Here is a 21,946-nt window from a genome sequence, read left to right on the forward strand (position 1 = left end):
AGATTTGTAACAAAAGAAAAGGTCGATAAAAGAAAGAACACATGGATAAAGTGAAATGACAAAAAATAAAGTAAAATGGGAGGTTAACATACAAGAATGTTCAGAAACTAATGACGTAAAAAAAGGATAATGGGATAAAATTCAGGAATATCATATGGCCAAAACAATATCAAAAAATTTAATGCAATCAGAGACCATGAGAAAAAAACATACATAGAGAAAATATCAAATGCATAGCAAAAATGATGATAGCCCAACTTAGGAGTAGTTCTCATCATTTGAGGTGTCAAGCAGGTAAATGGTTAACTGGTTAACACCTAAGAAATAATGAGAAGAAAGGATATGCCTATTTTACAACAGAGGTATGGTGGAGATAAAGAGACATTTTATCATGAGGTGCACAACATACAATAATATCGGTTTCAACTATGTAGATATATTACAAGTAGACAATTTATGTACCCTACTTGAAGACACACAATTAGACAAAACAACTAACCTCATGATCAAAATACACTCTCTAAAAAAAGATACAAGAACAATTTTAAAATGTGCACTAAACAAAAGGTCTCATAAACTACTATTTGTTTTGATGGAGGGTTTAGACCTACGAGACAACCCAACGAAGGCACAAGGCCCATGAGCTACCAACTAGCAAAGGCTACCATTGAAATGATTTAGGAACCTAATACGGGCCTACTCGTCCCTGAAACCTCTTCAACTTAGAGCTAGGGATTGATGGGCATCCATGCCATCAAAATCACCCAGAGCATGATCCTGACCTCATCCCTTGTGGTGTTGGAGCCTTGCACTCACAATACTTGATCCCTCTTAGGCTCTTTGTGAACCATTCAACTTCACTAATAGACCAAGATTATAGATATTGAAATTTTTATTTATTTCTTTCATTCATTTAGTCCTAAATTACTGGACAAACTTCCCCATAGAGGGAAGTGCGAACAAATCCTACAAAGCGTTTCTCAACTTGAAATGCCTATTGTTGATGCGGGTCCCTTAGGCTTATGGCCTCATGAACGTCATTATAAATCTTTCATTCATTCATTCATTAGATTTGGTAACCATTTTTTAATGTGGGTCCCTTAAGCTTATGACCTCGTGGACGTCATTAAAAATCATTCATTAACCATTTTTTTGAACTAGTTGAGTTGGGCCTGAAAACCAGCGTCTATTTCGTTAGGTTTTCGTGCACCTTATTAGACTATAAAAAACATTCAGCTTACTAGTCCATAGCTCTGATTTGTTGTAGACCAGTAAAAAACAACGAACCATAAAAACATCTATGGCGGAAGAAGCTACTGGTAATGTTATTCTCGCTTCCGCGGATTGCGCAGACACTGCAAAGAACATTGTCGGGGAGGAGGCAGCTACCCGGGACGGGGCGGAGAATGCTTCCATGGATATAGGAAGTGCTGAAAATGCAAGCAAGAGACCCAGAGAGGAAGACCCACAAGAAGATAATGACAATGAAGACGGCTCATCTAAGAAACAAAGGACAGACAAGCCTGAAGATTCCCAGCAAAACGGTGCAGAGAAGTCTGTAGAAGAAGCCAGGCTTGATGGCATGGATGGTCAAGAAGGAGATGCTGTGAAGGCAGAAGGAGAAGAGGACGCAGTGAAGGGTGATGCACAAAATGAAGATGGCGTTGGCAAGGCTAAGGAGCCGAAGAAAGTGGGTCCTGTGAAACTTGGACCCAAAGTATTTGACGACTCGAAGGAGATGTTTGATTATTTCTACAAGTTTCTGCATTATTGGCCACTCAATCTCAATGTCAATAAGGTATGCGTTTAGGATCTCCTAATTATCAATCTCAGTAGTAGTTTTATTCGATGTTGCCCTTTTCTTGAGGGTTCATTGGCATTTTCAGACTTAGTATCATTGGGTGATTGATGGCTTCAATCAGCGTTTGATTATTATTTGTTGTTTTTGGCAACAAATCTTAGATGAGTAGTGGTTGATTCGGCATTGTCTATCTTTATAGTATCTAAAGTTAGTATAATTAAAGGATTAATAGGTGTATTCATTTTGTCATTTTTCATTTTATATTAATATTACAACTATTTTAGCTGTGATGCTTTATGTTGCATGGCCATTTTGAGATTTTAGATCCGTTTAATGGGAACTTTCAATTGTTTCTGTTAAGTCTGATTGAGAAGATTATCTAAATACGATCATGGCATGAGTCGTAAGCTCCTCTTTCTTTCTCAGAAGGGGTGGACCTCAGTCAATAGATGGAAATGGTGACCCAGGCGTTTGTCTGTAGAGAGCATAAATGACGTGAACACCCTGCTCCCTCAGCGTATTAAAATTAGCTTCTTTAGAAGATTGCTAAGAGCGCCCATTTTCTCTAGTGCTGTCTAAAAAATTTCTGATATTTAGATGAGTAGTGAGTATGTTCAATTTTATCATTTTTTTCGTTTGGTTTTGTCTGCTTCCTTTTCAATGAGGTTCTCGAGTTGTAAGGTTCATTAAGCTCTGTCTTGTCATAGAGTTCTTGAATTTTGTTGCTTTTGATAACGAATAGTATAAGAATATATTAGATTTCTTTTTGGGGTGTTTTTGATTGTATGCTTTTTTAATTGAATGAAATATATGGACGATTTGTGGGTGTGTTTTGAAAAATTGGTTTTTAATGTCTGAATCTTTTTATGTTGAGAATGTTCTTTTGTATGCACTCCTTGAGTTCTTCATGTTCTACCTTCCATGGAAGCTTTTAGTGTTTTTGTGACTGATTGTGAACACTGCACAATACAGATGATAAACACCAAATTTTTAAAGATCGTTTTCTAGAGGAACTGTACGTGGTTTCAGTTTTTTTTTTGATAAAAAAGTGGTGTTAATAAGATTGGTTGGTCTACTTATTTTTTCCTATTCTTGGTTAATTATAGTCTGTCTTTCACGGAGTTGCCATTTATTTATTTATTATGTTCTCTCTTATAAAGCATAGTTTGCAGGGTATTACTACTTTGTGTTAGTAACCCAGAAGAATAATCTCACTAGCGGAAAGGATTAGTATAAATTAAGAAGTCTAATGTTAGGTATAACTTTGACACGAACTAAAAGTTTCTTTGTCAAATCAAGTATATAAAGTTCAACTATGTTGTATCAACTTACTGAGTAATAACCTACCTATGGATAATATTTGAAATATTGTTACAGTGATACATACCTGTGATGATTTATTCAACATTTTTCGAGTCTTATTCTTGAAAATGATTATATGAAACAAACAATGTTGCAAGTAATTTTTTGTAGCTATATCGTTAGAAGAGCATATACTTTGGAAATAAAATGAGACATTCGATGCTCATTTATTAGAAACTTACCCACCAAGAATATTTTGGTAAACCCTTGATTTTCTTAGAGGGGGTGATCCTGCTAATGTCAGGTGGTCAACACATTTTTTGGCATCTATAAGTTTCTTAGCAATGTTTTTGGGACACCTTATATTTTGAAATAACAAAGAGATGTTGAATGTCTTGTATTACAAGCTTATGTGATATCCCCAAATTTTGCGCCACTTCACAATTTTTAATTGAAACAAATAGTGTTAGAGACATCTGCCACTTTATTGAGACCCTGCAAACAAGTTAGGAATCATTTATAATTATAATTCAAAAAATAGCTCTCTTTAATTAGAAATAAGCATGTATTAGAAGTATAGGTCTATTCACAAGATTGCTTAAATCAGTTTAAGTAGGCTCAACCATAGAAGAGCTAAGATAGGATAACTCAATAGGGTGCCCTAGAGATCCCCTAGCATAGGCTCAAGAGTGGATATACCATCCCTCTTGGCTGCATGTGGCCCATGCCATACATATGAGGTGGAGTACCTAGTGAGGTGTCCTATAACCGTTCCCCTCAATATTGCCACTTCTATTCTACTTCCTATGATTGAACATTTTTAATATATTCATTTATCATGATAGAGATCATGAATAGTGTTGACAATAGATAGGGTGTACTGGATGTCCATCCTTTCTAAGCCCAAAGGCAGTACCCTTTGCTACCCCTTTGGTTCCATGGGATACCTTGGTCTTATACCATGAGATGGTGTACTTGGAAGATGATCCTATCTCCATTTCCCAATTTGTAATTTCCAGTTTCTTTACCACGGCTGGTTGCTGCAATCAGGCAGTATAAATATGCATTCTAATCACATGTTTCCTAAAGTGAACTATTCATGGATGGTAACACACCCTGATCAGCAATATATCTATTATGCTATGTTAGATAATCATAAACCGCAATGCACGTCAATTCAGAAGTATACAGATGTACACAGAATTAGTCCATTAGTTTGGAAATCCAGACCACAATCAATATACTGTTCACACTTGCAAGTATTATTCCTTCCCTTAGGATTCAGTGTCCTATTAACCGGCAAGGGTCTTGCCCATTTATACCCTTTTAGGAGGAATAGAGAGACATATCTTTTGAGCCAATATCCAAATAAGACATCTCTTCCAAGGGATCACTACTTCTCACAAGGGATCACTACTACTCATAACATGTGGCTCGTGGTGTTAATGTTGTAGCTTTAGTCGGATTGAATTGCCTTAGAGCTAATCCTTCCATTGTTATTGTTTAATCATCAATTAGACAAACCCTCATATATATATATATATATATATTGATATGTTATATATTAATGTTAATATAGTCTAATTGATGATTAATTTATGAATTACCATAGAGACATGTCTCTTCTATGCATATTTATATACCATCCAATCTGCATTTGGAATACGCAGAAATTATCATTACAAAAACAGACAATATTGTTCAAAAATTTAAGTGTTTCTCTATCAACATCAATATACTTATTCCTCAAAGTTTAACAAAGTTGTTAATGAGAATTCTTGAAATGAGAGGCGCGATAAATCATCCATTCAAAGTATCCATTCAAACACATGATTCAATTTGTAGTGGTAGAGCCTAGACTGTGGTGCGCTGAGCATGGATAAGGGTTTGATGAGATCAGTGTTGGAAGTTCACAGAGCTAAGCATGTTGAGAGCGTGTTAGTGGTGGAGTTCTTAGTGCTTGGCGCACATTGCCATTAAACACAAGTTGGAATGGAGCACTAAGATGTTATGTTGGAGAAGACTATGGTTCGAGATGGGGCATGTTGTATTTGTGTTGTCCATAAATAATATCATTGATTGTTAATGCAGTGTGCAGGAGAATGCAGACCTTTGTATTGAAATTGTTGGACAATCATTTGGTCCACTAATAATGCTCACCAAGCTAGGCCATCCATGGCATCTTCGAAAATACCTCTTAGATTGTGTTGAAGAGCTTTGCAAATACCACAAATCATTTCATGTCTATGATGAAGCGTTCAAAAGGTTTGAAATTGACTACTTGGAAAAGTTCCAAGGATCTAGTGCCTGTGCCGTTCATATTGCAACTGAATCCATCTCTTGGATTGACAAAATTTATGCTGCAATATAAAAAATAGTGCTTCATATTATAGTTCTATAGAATGGAGTGAGGGAGATTGTTGAGATAAAAGTAATTGATGCCAAAATTGAGGATGGGAAGAAATGCAAACGAAGAACTCCTTGAACTAATAATACAGATTGTTTAGTTATGCAGTCGTTTCTATAGATTATGTGGAACCAAGAATACTGATAACAAAGTGGACGTAACTTATTTAAATCCCAATATTAGGAATCATATCCTCATTCCTCGGTGTCTGTAGGTATTAAGAAGCTTGTTGCTTTTGGTAGCCATCGTGATTGCAAATCTTTCACTAAGCCACTTATGATCTATTTTTTGATGGGGAAGACAAGAATAGTTTGCAGGTGTCATCCTATATTTGCTTGCCATATTACTTATATCAAAGGACAACAATAAAGCGGTAAAGAGGTACATAGAAGTATAGAGTCAGGAGTATATGGTACTTGGGGTATTTCAATTGTTCGTGGCTGATATATTTTGGAGGCTGCCTCGGAGACTGTTACAACTGTGAACTCCATGAAACAAAATTGGTTCTTCCATGTTCACCATTTGTCCAACTAAGTATTACTAAGGAAACACACACACACACACACACACACACATATAAGTTATCAGAGAGATCATCAAACAATCTATTTTTGATTTTTACATTGATTTCCAACCCTGAGCACAAGTCTTCTTTGGCACCAAGCGCACACATTCAATGATGGGTAGGAATTTATCAGTATAGATTGCTAGGCACACGTCAGCTTGACTCGGCAGTGAGAAAGCGAGAGGGGTAGTTACAAAACAAATATGCTCATCACAAAAATCAATATTTTGTATCTTATATATTAAGTACTTTGAAAAGGAACAAGAGGACATGCATTAGTAACAAGGAAAGAGGTACAACATTTCATCTCTAGTCATAAGCAATAGGATATAAACATCAGTAGTAACAATAATAATATCATATTAGATTGACATTAAGGTCAACATGAGTCATCACCTAAGGTAGATCAACAAAGATTCGGGAGCAGTGACCATTATTTCTCGTAGATTGATATGTTAGTGACTCTAGTTATATTTCAATTTACTAACATATCTAATCAGGTTTATATAAACTTCTATACTTAGATTACATTTAATACACTCTTTGTGGAAAGTAAAAAAGTTGTATACAACTTATAGGTAAAAAGACGTGCCTTGCAATTTTAATTTATACGAATTTAATCCAAGTTTAGGAATCCCATGCAGTGTTGTAGGGTCTCTTAAAATATTGTCAACAAGTGCCAATGATAGATATGAAGATGCAACTGGGTACTCAGATTCAAGAATATGTATTAAACGGTCAACAACCAAGTCGAGTAGAGGTCCCAACAATATTACAGGGGTGGTGATGTAAAGAAATTGACGGGGTAGAAAGAAGGGCATTAAGCATCCAGAATGTAAATAAATAATTAGAGATATGTGGCAAACAATGATCAATTGAAAAGAGAACTACACGCTTATATGCTTTGAGCTGGGCTTAGGCTACATAATGGTGGTGATTATAAATACTTATTATTTAATGGCATGTTTATTTAATATTTGAAATTAATGCGATTTATCTGTAGGAGATTCTCTATGAGAAATGAGCATATATGAAGTCAAAACTATTGGAAGAGGTTTGATATAATCTTTGGTCATCATATTGGTACCAACGAATACATAATGAGAGTGGAGATCATAGTTGACATAGGAAATGATCCATTTGATGAAAGTTTTGAACATGGTTTGATAAAGACTTCCTATTATTGGGAGGAGCTTAGATGACTACTGTATTTGCTGAAGATTAATTAAGTAGGTTGAAAGAACGATAAGGAAGACCTAAAGTCAAAGAAAAAACAGTCTTCAAAAGAAGCATATGTTGCATCTTAATTACATTAATATGGTATCACTTTATGGTGCATCTCACATCTGTGAACTATTATGAGAATAAATACAAAGAAGTTCGCCATATTTCACGTGAAGTAAAAATAGTTCAAATGATATAAGAGTGGGAAATTTTACATTGTGGGGAGGAAATAATAAACAATGTTCTATTCCCACTTGAACCATCTTGAGAGAGGAGATGTTCCATTCTCAAATGTCTATGGACCCTCATGTGCAGATAAGATTCTTATCCTTGAAGTATTATATTTATCTACTCAGTGTAGTCTTTGTCTTATTTGTAATTCTATACGTACTATAAGAGTTATTTGCCTTGATCTTTTTCTTTATGTTTGAGGATGTTCTTGTAGGAAAAGAAGGTTGGTTCTTTACACATGCTATCAGATATTGTGTAGACTCAATCTTATGACAGTAGCTTCAAAGAAGCTGTGATCTATAATTCATTAGTCATCTGATGATCATGCTAGATAAAGTGAGGCTCTTGAAGTGAATATCTTTTATGATTAAGATTATGAGTATCCTTCTATATCAAGAGGGAGCATGATAGTTCATTAGAGACAACCTTGGACAAAGAGAGGGAGTAGATAGAGGATATAATCCAGTTAACTTGAAGGAGTTTGACATTTGACACTTCATCAAAGGCAACCTTGTACGAGGAGGTGAGAAGGTTGATATTAGATTAAGAGGGATTCCACCATTCCATCAAAAGCAACCTTGATCGGAAAAAGTTAACAGATTGGGAGGGAGAATTTCGGGGTGAAATCCCTTCTAATACATTCTTCTCTGTCAAATAGAAGCTTGAGGTGAAAGCTCTTGTTCCATCCTCTACAAGCAACTATGGTGTATCCATCTTTTGACTTGGTTTTGGTGGATATTATGAGAGTTACTATTTTGCATACGTGGATTATGTCTTGGAAGGTGACGATCTTTCATTGATGTATTTGTGAGGCCGCTATTGTAAGGTGACGATCTTAACAATGGTTTGACCTTTTATCATGATGGACTACATTAAGTTGCTCTCTGAGAATGTGTTGGAGATCATGATAACGAACATATCATGATAGACTACATTAAGTTGCTGTCCCAAAATGTGTCAGAGATCATGATACTACATTTGTTGTTCTCGAGTTCTTGATCTAGTGTCATGATAGATACACTGCATTAAGTTGACGTCCCGAAGTGTGCCGAAGATCGCGATACTTGTCATAATGGAGATTACCTTGTTGTCTTTGAGATCAAGGTTGTTATTTGGTAGACTACGTTCATATTGTCTCGGGGTGTGCTGGAAATCAGATAAACCATATCCTTCTAGGATATAACATATTCTTTTGGTAGGCACCATGAACATGATACTAGTGCACATATCAAGAGAATATAAGTATGATGAATATCATATGATTGATATTTCTTGTTTAATAATACTTCGGATGATATCATAAGATAACATCTAAGTTGATGGATACATGTTGATATCAAAAAATATGCCACTCCAAGAATATCATATTGAGATGATATCTCTAAATATGCTTGAGAGCATAATGTGTTCAACAACAATCCTCCCTAGATAAGAGGGACTGTCTATGTTGTAGCTTTAGTCGGATTGAATTGACCTAGAGATAATCCTACTATGGTTATTGATTAATCATCCATTAGACAAACCCTCATATATCTACTTATATATTTATTATATATTATTATATATATTATATAATATAGATATGTTATTTATTAATGTTAATAGTCTAATTGATGATTAATTTATAAATTACCATAGAGACATGTCTGTTCACGAGACATGTCTCTTCTATGCATATTTATATATCATTCAATCTGCATTTGGAACACACAGAAATAACATATAGTGTCATTACATTTGCAGAGATCCTTTCCCCCAACACTTGGTGGCAGTTCAGTGTTTTGGTTTGAGATAAACATTGTCTAACAAAACATTGTTTTTCCTTTCTCGATATCCATCAACGAGCTTGATCAATATCCCTTTATAGATCGCGAGCAATCTTAGTATCGCGGAGTCTTCATTTTCTAATAATGGTGATTCAAGTCAAAACAGATAGCAACTATTGTTACACTCCAGTTAGTTCTAGATCATCGACAGAAATGTGAAGGCATATTGATATTTCATTATTGCAGGGACATGACAGATATTGTGAAGTCTCACTATTATGAGAAATTTTTTTAATCAGGCATTGTTGAATCTGGTCAGGGTCATGACATTATGTAAAAATCCAATGGAGGGGACTGCCTAAGTTTCTCTATTTGCATGGTTTATTAGTATATTACTAGCAATTGAACCCCAAGAAGGCACATTGGTTAATGTTGATAGGAAGATATACTTGGGTAATATATTGAGTGGCGGGGAGAAAATTTTGAATGATTTTAAATCCAGTGTAAGAGGACAATTAACTTAAAGAACGATAAGCAAATGATGTCTTCATATTGTTGAGTTGAGCGTATGTCATACTGTTGTTTGATTACATAACAAAGGTTGGAGTAAATAACTACAAGAGATATTATTTCACCTCAAACCCAAGTACTCAAATTATTTTAAGTCCCGTCCTCTCATTTCCTGGCATCAGCCGTCTCTCCATTTCCTTTAGGCATTCCTTGCATATTATGTAGACCATCCTCTACCTTTTCACTCAAGAGGGCAGAGCTCTTGAAAGATAGTCAAAAATGTCAACCTTTATGGTTTTGGAAACTGGGGTTTTAACAAATATCCAATCAGTACATAAGGCAGTGACACACGTTGCATTTTATACATCTAATATTATGAAGTCAACAATATCGTCTATATCCAAACACAGCTGATCTGAAACAATGAACAAAATCTGATCCTGTCTTACCATGCAGGTCTGAAGCAATGTACTTTGTCATAGTGCAGGTCTGTGCATACCGGTTGCTCCCATAATCATCAGAAAAATGTTGTCTTTATTTGATATCACTAAACCAGTACGCATTTCTGCCAACAAATTTGTCTTGCAACAGTTGTGCAGATAAATTTGAATGCAGCATGGCAGCACACAGTTTCTATACAAATCTAATAATAACCTACCTAAGGATGATATTTGAAATATTGTTACAATGATAAATACCCATGATTATTTTGTCAAAATTTTTCTTGTCTTACTCTTGAAGATGATTTTATGAAACAAACAATGTTGCAAGTAATTTTTTGTAGCTATATTGTTGGAACAGCATATGCATTGGGATGATAAAAGACATTGAATGCTCATTTTATCAGAAACTTACTCAATTACCAAGAATATTTTGGTAAACCCTGAATTTTCTTATAAGGGGTGTTGCTAATGTCAGGTGGTCAACACATTTTTTGCATTTAAAAGTTTCTTAGCAATGTTTTTGGGCCACCTTATATTTTGAAATGTCAAAGAGATATTGTATGTTTACATTATTTAAGGTTGCACGTGGATGGGGGTACTTAGGGTATGGGCACAGGTACGACCATTTTTCAAAATAGGCAACAGGAGTACGTGTGTACATCAATTTTTTTAAATATAATTTAATATAATAGAAAGTCTGAAAATACAAGTCATAACAATGGTTTTCAAAACAAGAATAGTGATAAAGTTTGCAGATGCAATGTATTTTTTTCAGTTTCAGATATGCAATATGTTTGTAATAACAATATGTGCTAATATTTAGATGTATAACAGAGAAGGAAGACTTTATACATGAACAAGAAGATAATAAATCATATAATGATGACATATTGCAAATGATAAGCTTCTGACTATAAACAAGAACGATGATAAATTCGTAGATGCAATGTATTGTTTTCAGATTCAGATTTGCAATATGTTTGCAATAATAATATATGCTAAATATTTTGATCCATAACAGAAACGACCGACTTTAAACATGAACAAGAAGATCATCAATCATATAATGATGACATATTGCAATTGATAAGCTTTTGACTTGAACAGTGATAAAGCTATTTTTAATCAACATTTTATCAAAGCTTCTAGCTGATTACGTATTGATTTAAACCTGATGAACAAGCTGATACACAAACAAAAAACCCAAACAAAAATCAGAAATCTTAATCAAGGTCCTTAGCTATGATGTTCTCCATTGAGTGCCTTGTACTTGGGTACACATCCTAGAAGTGTAGGTATGCGTACCCCTGCAATAGAGACATCTGCCACTTCGATTGAGACCTGCAAACAAGTTAGGAATCATATATAATGATAATTCAGAAAAGAGCTCTTTTTAATTAGAAATAATAATGTATTAGATTCTTAGAAGTATAGGTCTAATCACAACATTGCTTAAATCAGTTTAAGTAGGCTCAACCGTAGAAGAGCTAAGATAGGGTAGCTCAATAGGGTTCCCTAGAGATCCTCTACCATAGGCCCAGAGTGGATATACTATCCCTCTTGGCTGCGTGTGGCCCGTGCCATCCATATGAGGTGGAGTACATTGTTAGGTGTCCAATAACCGTTCCTCTCAAGATTGCCACTTCTATCCTACTTTCTATGATTGAACATTTTTAATATATTCATTTACCATGATAGAGATCATGAGGATCATTCACAATAGTGTGTCCTAGAAGTCCATCCTTTCTAAAGCCCAAAGGTAGTACTCTAGGCTACCTTTGCTACCCCTTTGCCCTCATGGGACTCCTTGGTCTTCTACCATGAGGTGGTGTACTTGGAAGATGACCCTATCTCCATTTCCCTATTTTTAAATTCTAGTTTCTTTACCATGGCTGGTTGAAGCAGTCAGGCAGTATAAATATGCATAACGTGTTAATATTGAACTATTCATAGGCGACCCACCCTGAATCAACAATATATCTTTTTTGGTTGATACGTAATTGGCGAAAACCTAGATTATTTATTATTCATTTATTATAATTGTTAAGATAAATAATTATAATGTGTTCATCTCGAGTAGATTCGAACCCAAGACCTCCCGAATGAGAGGCTCACAATTTACCGATGCGATGTAGGCTCTTGCCTTAGTCAGCAATATATCTATTATGCTGTGTTAGATAATCATAAACAGCAATGCATTTTAATTCAGAAGTATGCAGATGTACATAGAATTATCGCATTAGTATGGAAATCCATACCACAATCAATATACAGTTCGCATTTGTAAGTATTATTCCTTCTCTTTTAATTCAATGTCCTATTAACTGAAAAGGTTCTTGCCCATTTATACCCTTTTAGGAGGAACGGAGAGACATGTCTTTCGAGCCGATATTCAAATAAGGTGTCTCTTCCAAGGGATCGCTGCTTCTCATAACATGTGGCTCTTGGTGGCAGTTTAGTGTTTTGGTTTGAGAAAACATTCTTTAACAAAACATTTTTTCCCTTTCTCGATATCTATCAATGGGCTTGATCAATATCCCTTTACAGATAGTGAGCAATCTTAATATGGTGGAGTCTTCATTTCCAACAACAGTGATTGAAATCAAAACAGATTGCAACTATTGTTACACTCCTGTCGATTCTAGATCATTGACGGAAATGTGAAGGCCATATTTCACAGGGACATGGCAGAAATTGTGAAGTCTCACTGTTGTGAGAAAATTTCTAATCAGGTATTGTTGAATCTGGTCGGGGTCCTGACATTATGTAATGATCCAATGGAGGGTTCTGCCTAAATTTCTATAATTGCATGGTTTATAACTAGCAATTGCACCCCAACAAGGTGCAATGGTTATGTGGATCGGAAGATAACCCGGGTAATATATTGAATGGTGGGGAGAAAATTTTGAATGATTTAAAATCCAATGTAAGAGGACAATTGACCTAAAGAACGATAGGAGAATGATGTTTTCATATTGTTGAGTCGAGCGTATGTGATACTGTTGTTTGATTACATAACAAAGGTTGGAGTATATAACTACAAGATATATTCTTTCACCTCAAATCCAAGTACTCAAATTAATCTAAGCCCTGTCCTCACATTTGCTGCCGTTAGCCATGAATCTCTCTATTTCCTTTAGGCCTTCCTTGCCTAGTATCCACACCATCCTCCACCTTTTCATTCTAGAGGACAGAGCTCTTGAAAAATAGTAAAAAATGTCATGGCACCTTTATGGTTTTGGAAAACAGGGCTTTAACAAATATACAATCAGTACTTATAGGTAGTGACACACATTGCATTTTATACATCTAACATTATGAAGTCAACAATATAGTCTATAGCCAAACACAGGTGATCTGAAACAATGAACAAAATCTCATCCCTTCTTACCACACAGGTATGAAACAATGTACCTTGTCACAGGGCAGACACAGGCATGCTGTTTGCTTCGCTTAGCATTACCCATAATCCTCACAAAAATGTTGGCTTTATTTGAAATCACAAAACTAGTATGTGTTTCTCCCAACAAATTTGTCTTGCAACAGTCATGCAGATAAGTTTGAATGCAATGTGGCAGCCCACAGGCTCTAGACAAATCTAATAGTTGTTCCAAGGGGTACTTAACAATCCTGATACAATTGCCAACCTCTCACTGTAAAGGATGATGCTCGGTTATTTCCCTCCACATCCTTTGACAGATGTCTTGATTGTGGAAAATATCCTGCTGGTGTCATCTCCCAGGATATATTTTTTAAAAGTGCATATTTCTGCAGCACTATTTGTCTCCTACACAAAAAACATATACAATTTTATGAACTTCATTCTAAATACATCTAAATAGCTTTTTGATTCTTTCATCTTTCATCATTCTTCGTACGGTCTTACCTTTTGAAGTTTTGAACCTCATCCCACCTGCCCACTTCTGCATAAATGTCTGACAGGAGTATGTATATTATAACATTTTTTAAGTCTAGTTTAGAAGGAATATTAGTCGTAAATATTCCTAGTCCTCTGTTCTTGTGTGATGTACATGTATAAATCAAACATATCCACACAACCATCCTAGTTTTAGTTGGCATTTTGATAATAAAATATAGAGTTTCCTCAAGATAGTGAGCATGACAAAGAAGATCACCCATGTGCACATAATGATCAATTATAGCTGTAATGCAATAAAAGTCACTCATGCTATTAAAGCATTTGCATCCCTTCTCCACTAAACATGCATGGTTGCATGCAAATAAATCAAAAGCAAAGCTAAATGGCTGAGGTGTATTCCAAAGTGCTTCATTAGTTCAAAAAGTGATAAAGCATTTGCATACCGTGCAATCACAGCAGTAAAAAATTGAAATGAACACTACATAATTAAACCCAGCATTGCAAATGTAGAATGAAAACAAAGGAAAAAAATAGTTAGGGAAGTGTTACATACCATCAAATTTGGTTGAATTGAAGCTGACAAGTTTGATCATTTCGATCAATCCTCACTTCCAAATGCCTGCACACAAATGTTAAAAAATCCAATACAAAAACCCAAAAACCAATTTGAAAAATGATAAAAATGGTGACCATTTTGTTCTTACTGTTTTATTTCAATTGAGAGAATCCTAAAGTTTGAAAGGCTGGGGAGAGATTATTTAGTGGGGTTGCTTGACAATTCAAGCAACGTGCTACTCCCAAAAGCTTATCAAACAACAAGGTCGTCAACCTTATTACACTATAGTCTCTAGTCCTATAAACAATTATTATATTCTACAAGAGGACAGTGTAGTATGCAGTTCTGTTTGCTAAAAACACTTTGCACTGCCATTTCACCTTTCAATGATTATATTTTCTGGCATGTTGTCTAACAGTTTCCAAACTTTCTCACATTCTAGATTAAACAATGTCTTTTAAATAAAATAATGTTTGTATAGCAATGAAGTGCTTAGCTGCCCTATCTAAGCAATCTGGTTCGCAGCCCACAACGAACAGTGCAAAGCGCCTTGAGCAGACATAATCTATCTTTTACGCTTTTTGACAATTTTGTGCTCTGGATAGATTAACCATTAAGGGAGGGTATTACGACATAGATAGTTTCTATTATCTTTGTTTAGTGTCTAATGGTTATCTATTGTAATCTTTTGTAAATATTAGAATGTTTCTAATATTTAGTTTTTTGTTTTTAGAATAGAATGTTTCTATTCTTTACGATTGTTTCTTAAAGAAACATAGTTTAGTCTCTTGTATAAATTGATCTCTTGATCACTGTTAATAACAAGCAAATATTTTCCAATTACTTCATAATATTCCCAACTATAACATCTGACAAAAATCCGCTTCTGATTATGCTTTGACAAATGTCCATACCTTGCTCTAAATCTCCCATTTTGTCATGTATACTAGGAAGATGCTAACAATGGTTGTGGAGTTTGGGTTTTGTTGATGTCAGTTTTGTACCACTACATAACATATAGCAATTGAACATTTGATATGGGATATCAAACACTCAATTCCTCTCTTGAAAAGTTAATACTCATGAAGACATGAGAACAACTCCAATGTTCCTTACACTTGTGGATACTAACTCAGTTATCGATGTGATTTGTTGGTCATCACGTAGGCGGCCTTACGCTATTTGTTTGAGGACAACATGGACTTTTGGTGGGATGATGGTGACAATGGTTTTGTATGAGTTCTAGATGATGTTGATGGAGATGGTGAATGTTCTAATGACTTATGCCTTCCTAACTACCACCTTCAAAACTCCAAATACTATACTACTTGCTATTCTACTCCTACTCCTATGAATGGAAAGATTAGTAAATGGACGGGGATCGACTCTAATGAAAGCTAACTAGTGACACTACCTCCATAGATGCAATGGTTCAAGGGAAAGGAACTAGTTTACCACACAAGGCTTCCCAACAAGCCGCTAGGATGCTAGTGGCCTAGTTATAGATCCCTATCAAACATCCACTATTACTACCATGCAACTATCCATCTACTTTTCTCTCTGCTTAACAACCTTCTTGAAATGAAATCTACTTTAGTAACTTCAAAGAAAATCTTATACTATCTATTGGAAGTAGAAACCATGCAACAACACCAATAGTTCTTAATCACCAAGCAAGTCACAACAATGAGAAAGAAAAATGATTTTGGCATTATCTTGAGCAACAATTTTCTTTGACCTTTTACAAATGAGAGCAAATGGCCTTATATAGAGGCCGAAAATTACAACCAACGGTAGAGATAAAGAGACAAAACCAACGATCCAGATTGGATCCTATAAACCCTAATTAGGGTTGCCACCCCATCAGCCAATGAGAAGATGCTACCTCATCAATGGACCAATGAGAAAACAAAAGTGGCAACCAATGAGAAGGCACCAAAATGGTAGCCAATCAAAATTAGACACCTATCCTATCCCAAAAGGAGAATTTTCCACTTGGGCTTACATCAAATGATCTTCTAATATAGTTCTATTCCTTTGTTTCATCTTTTTAGCCAAAGCAATGAACTTGGCTAGCTTGTCGTTGACTTCCTTCACGGGAGGGCAAAGTGTATGCTTCATCTTGAGCTCAGCTGAATTCATCATGTTGCTTGCTGCTTGTAGTGTTTTCTCATGATTCGTCTCATATTCTTTCATGTATCCGATAAAGGCATTGAGGGAGGCAAGGGTACCCAAATGTTTCTTTTTGATGTCAACCTTCCCCAATTCATCCAATCTTGATCCAAATTCTATCTCATTGACGTTCTCCTCTTTGATATCTTCAAAATCAAGCACAGCCCCAACATCGCTCATCATGGTTGAAATAGAAGTGTCAACGCCTGGGCTGTGCTGTGCAATCTCATTTTGTACCTCTTCAAGTATTCTCAATCTGATAGTCAAGGCAACAAACCAAGACTCTACACTACTCATTCCTCCTTCGTCTACCAACTTGGTTGTTTTAATCATCCTGGTCTTTTCTAACCTTCCTATTCAAATTTGGTTTGCATGAATAGCCAAGCCTGGCCTAGCCTCAAATATTTTCAAATCACTTCCTCCTAATTTGCTCTTCCTTGAAATTCACTCTCTCTTGAGATTCACTTTTCAATTTTCACTGCCTCTAAATCAAATAAAAGAGGTAGGACCCCATATAGAATTGCTTTTGATTTTGCACGGTCCTAAGTTGCAACTCTAAATTCTCGCTTATAATCTTAGCCGAATCAAATCTAGTCTTTCCATTTTCAATTTCATCAATAAAATAATACATCCAGTTTTCGAATTGCATTGCATACCTTGAGCTAAGCTCATGATCCGCCTGAGAAGCACAACGAGATCGCCATACTCTGATTTGAAATCTGACATGGTGAGCCTTGATGATTTGGTAACTCCCTTTTTGCCTTTGTGTAACCAATTTTGCTTTAGGTGAATGAAGAAGGCCTCCTGATTATCCTGAAATAACTTGGTCGCCTGATCCATCATTACCACTGTCATGCCTTTGTACCGGGGGATATTAAATATTTCTTCGACCACTTGTCTGCCGATGTTGGCTAACACTCTCTTCCCTTCATAAAAAATGGAGGACTTGGTAACAATATCAAACCGGGATGCACACTCCATTACCAATTCTGGACTAGGCAAAGGAGGAGGGAAGGCCGCTGTGTGTACAATTTCGATTTTGTAGATTTTCTTTGCCATGGGGAATTGCCTTTTGTTCAATCTGTCCTTTAACTGTATCATGTTCACTGTACCAATATTGGTATCACTTATCTGCCTCACTTTCGAGAAGAAGGTGGTCCTAGGCATCATGTCTTCCTTGTCTTTTTTGGTGTTCGTTCCCTTTGGGTTCTTGCTTGCACTAACATCTACCATCCTAAACACTTATTTCTGCCCCTTCGTTCTTAGTGATATGGACTATCCTTATCGATCTCCAACCTTCTTTTTATCGATGGATTCTAACTTATTTTTCCCTCGCTAGTTCCAATCACTACACTTATCAATTTCCAACCTTCAACCTAGAGATGAGATTAAAACTTATTTCTGCCTCTTTGTTACCTTAGGATGGACTATACTTATATCTCCCAACTTCAACTTAGGGTGGTCTAGCTTATTTCTGCCTTGCCAAGTGTCCTATCATGAAATTTATACTTATCTCTTCAAACTTCAACCTATCAATGGGATGATGAAGTGGTGGATGATGAATGCAGAAGAACGTAAGGGAAATGAAACCAAACAAGAACAAGGAGTAAAATCCGCCTTCGAGACTAATCTTCAGCTCTAAAATGAATTAAATTTTACCTTGATTTTTGCCTTTACCAATAGCCGGGCCTCCTTTTGAAGTTTGGATCAGACTTTGAAAATTCAAGCCTCTTTGCAAAATCAGAATTTCAATTTCTTTGAAACTGCCCACACTCTGCCAAAAATCAGACTTCTGATCATGTGTTTCCTCCTCCAAGTAAAGTCGCCTAGATCTGAGATTAAAATTGTAGTTCTCTAGCAAGAAAAAAATCAAGACTTCCTTTTTAAAATCACCAAGCAAGGGGAAGGTGTTCAGATCTGCTCTTCTAATTGTCTAGGGTAGAAATTCGTAGCCCTAGTTGGAGGAAAAAAATCGCCAAGGAAGAAAATATTCAGATTTGCTCTCTTTTGGAAAAATTGTCAAACACTTGAAATCTGCCCAAAAATCGCTAAGCACCAAAATCTGCCCTTGCAAAATCGCAAAAGCATAGAAAATCTGCTCCTTTAAGAGAAAATCGCCGAGCATGAAGGCTGCTCCAAGGGAAAAGATCGCCAAAGAGAAGAACGCTGTGATAGAATGAGAAGATGGGAGAGGGAGGAGCCCTCTTATACCATTTTCCCTTCACTCCTCCAAGCTGGCCGACTAACACCTATAGGAGAAAACAATTAAATTAGTGTCTCATTAATGGTCCCAATTTAAATGCCAAGCGAAAATTAATTTTGCCTACAGTGAAATTTGCACATTAAATTGCCGGTTAGGACCAAAAATTGCAAAATAAAATTAAGAAAGCCTTGGAGATGTTAAAATTTTTTCATTTAATAATGTTTTTGTAATTAAGATATCATTAAAATCAACTTTAGCAAGCCAAAATCGATTTTTCATTTTAATTCATCAACCTCTTTTTTAAATATTTTTAAAAAATCTTCAAGGCAATTTTAACCAATTTAATGCAAAACTTTGCAATTAAGCCCACTTTCAATTTTGCAATGCAATTATAATTTTTAACCAAAATAAATCATTTTTGTAGCATTCCAAAATTGATTTTTCCAATTTAATTTCACTATCACAAGATTTTCTTTTCACCGAAAGAAATTCAAGATATTCCAAAACAATTAAATCTCAAAAAAAAATTTCATTTTGAAAATGCTCAAGATTATACAATTACATCCAATTTCCAAAATCTGTCAAGTCCCAATTTTCTTTTTGCAAATTTGTCTTGCCGAATATTGTTCTAACCATTGAAAACGTTGTCTTTGAAATTTGCTTGGCCTAAGGATAAAATTACAAGTTCCGGAAAATCAAGTCAAGACTGGGTGAAGAAAGAAATCCAACCACATCCCTCCTGGCCCAAAGGCGTCCAAAGCGTAAAATTTCCAAATTAAAACTTTTGGACAACTCCAAAAAATTTGTCAAGGAAATCTAGAAAAAAGGGGGTCCCCAAAATTTTGGGGCGATGATGTGAGAACCTCACAACATCTGGCAACTCCACGCGTGAAATGTTCTTGAACGTTTCAAGAAATAAAATAATTTAGAACAAAAATCTCAGGATGGCTTATTCGAAAATTTACTAAAGGACAAACACTCAACAAGGGAAAGAACTCTCAAGTTGATCCTAAGCACCTTGACCATAAGTTACTCACGTGTGTGCAAATGATTTATTCTCGGCTTGAGAAGAACTTGATGATAATCTCTTAGATCCATTAAACTTAGTTATTATAATATCCTTACTTCAAAAGCAACCTTGATAGAGCCCCATTGCCAATCAGGCATCTATAGCCCTGACAAAGTTATCCTTGTGGCACCACAATCATGGTTCTACCTTTAGTGATTATTTTTATAGCACCGATAGAGATGATTGCACACCCTTGAACCAAATTTCATCTTTATTTCCACTTTGATAATGCCTTTCCTTTTGCATACATTTTTTTTTTTTTTTTTCTCATGATATTCCTTTTTTTTCAATCTTTTGTTTGGCTTGCAAGCAATGAAGCTTGCAGAGGGTGTGGAAGACCACAGTGGCACCGAAGTAGGTGTAAGATTTTTACTAAGTCCAATTTCACTTCAAAACACCAAGAACTCAGAGCAATTAAGTGTGAGTAGAGTGTTGTAACCATGTCAAAGATAACTTAAGAACCTCTATCGAGTTCGACCCAAATTTAGTACGAGTCTTACCATAGACTAATGACTAAGCACATCCTTTAATCTTTGAACCTTGTCGAATGTATTCAAGAAATGAACAAGACGGACTTCGTTTTGTCACTAAAAATGTAAAATCTACACACCTCACCCACGAGTGATAACATGGACCCCTTTTCCACTTGCAAAGGCCCACAACCAAAACTGCTTTCCAACTAAGGGAAGCTAAAAGATCCCAAGTCAAATGACTTGATGCAAATTAAACTCAAGCTCCCTCGCAACACCTAAACTAAACAACTGAAAGAAAACTAGTCTAACCAACTTCTAAACTAAACAACTGAAAGAAAACTACACTAACCAACTGAAAGGGAAACTACTCTACCTTTTGGGCCAAATGGTTCAAAACAAACTCCACTCTAAAGAACGAAAAGCAAACCAACTACTAATCAAAAGCAAACCTAAACTATGTACAAAAAGGGGCTCCGGACGGAGTCCTAGGCTTATGCTTGAGGAATTGCCCATTGACAGGCAATGAGACATCCTCACCAGTGAGTGTCTCAAGTCTAAATGCATAATCCTCGATAATTTCTGAAATCTGGAAAGGACCCTTCCAAAGCTTGCCAAATTTATCATGTTGTCCTTTCCTTTCATGGGCTTATCTCAATATAAGACCAAGCTAGAGATCCTGAAGGCCTTGTTTTGTGCTTTTTTGCCAAACCAACGTTTTACTACCCCTTGATGTTTTGCAAATTTTTCTAGGGCTTCGTCTCTTTTTTCATCTAACTACATCAATTGAGCCAACCTAACCTGGACTTTGTCTTCGTTCTTATCATAGTACTTCTGCATGAACCTTAAAGTTGGGATTTTCAGTTGAATCGGGAATACAAGGTCTTGTCCATAAACCAAATGATAAGGAGTGATTTCTATGGACTTTTTAACTCTTGTTCTATCGGCCCACAAAGCGTATCTTAGTTGTGTGTGCCAATCTCTTGGGTTCTTGTCCAAAAGTTTTTTGATCACAGTCAAAAGGTTCTTGTTTGTAGATTCTACTAGGCCATTCCCTTGGGGATAGTAACTTGATGAAAATTTAAAAATGATCTCGTAGTCGAATGCCCACGTATGAAATTTCAAAGAAATGAAAGCAAAACCATTATCACATACAAAAGTAGAAGGACACCCAAACCTGGTAGTGATTCTTTCCTCTAAAAATTTGATGACAATCTTAGCAGTGCAATTCTTGAAAGCTTGAGCTTCTGACCACCGAGTATAGTAGTCAGTTGTGGTTAGAATATACCTGTGTTGTGCCGAGGAAGGTGGATTGATAGGATCAATGAAGTTGAGTCCCCACATTGC

At 35.8% G+C, this 21,946-nt stretch overlaps 1 protein-coding gene across 1 annotated transcript in view; it reads left to right on the forward strand.

Annotated features, from left to right (window-relative positions):
* Positions 1-1,255: 1,255 nt before the first annotated feature.
* Positions 1,256-21,946, forward strand: part of LOC149538028 (uncharacterized) — a 40,262-nt gene continuing 19,571 nt past the window's right edge. Inside the window, exon 1 of the mRNA XM_089799425.1 lies at positions 1,256-1,798. Coding sequence (XP_089655551.1) covers positions 1,301-1,798 — 498 coding nt within the window. The 5' untranslated portion in view covers positions 1,256-1,300. The remainder of the gene's footprint in view (positions 1,799-21,946) is intronic.

Source organism: Cupressus sempervirens, chromosome 9 (genome assembly GCF_028749045.1).
Source record: "Cupressus sempervirens isolate cs-2001-9-10 chromosome 9, ASM2874904v1, whole genome shotgun sequence".
NCBI lineage: Eukaryota > Viridiplantae > Streptophyta > Pinopsida > Cupressales > Cupressaceae > Cupressus > Cupressus sempervirens.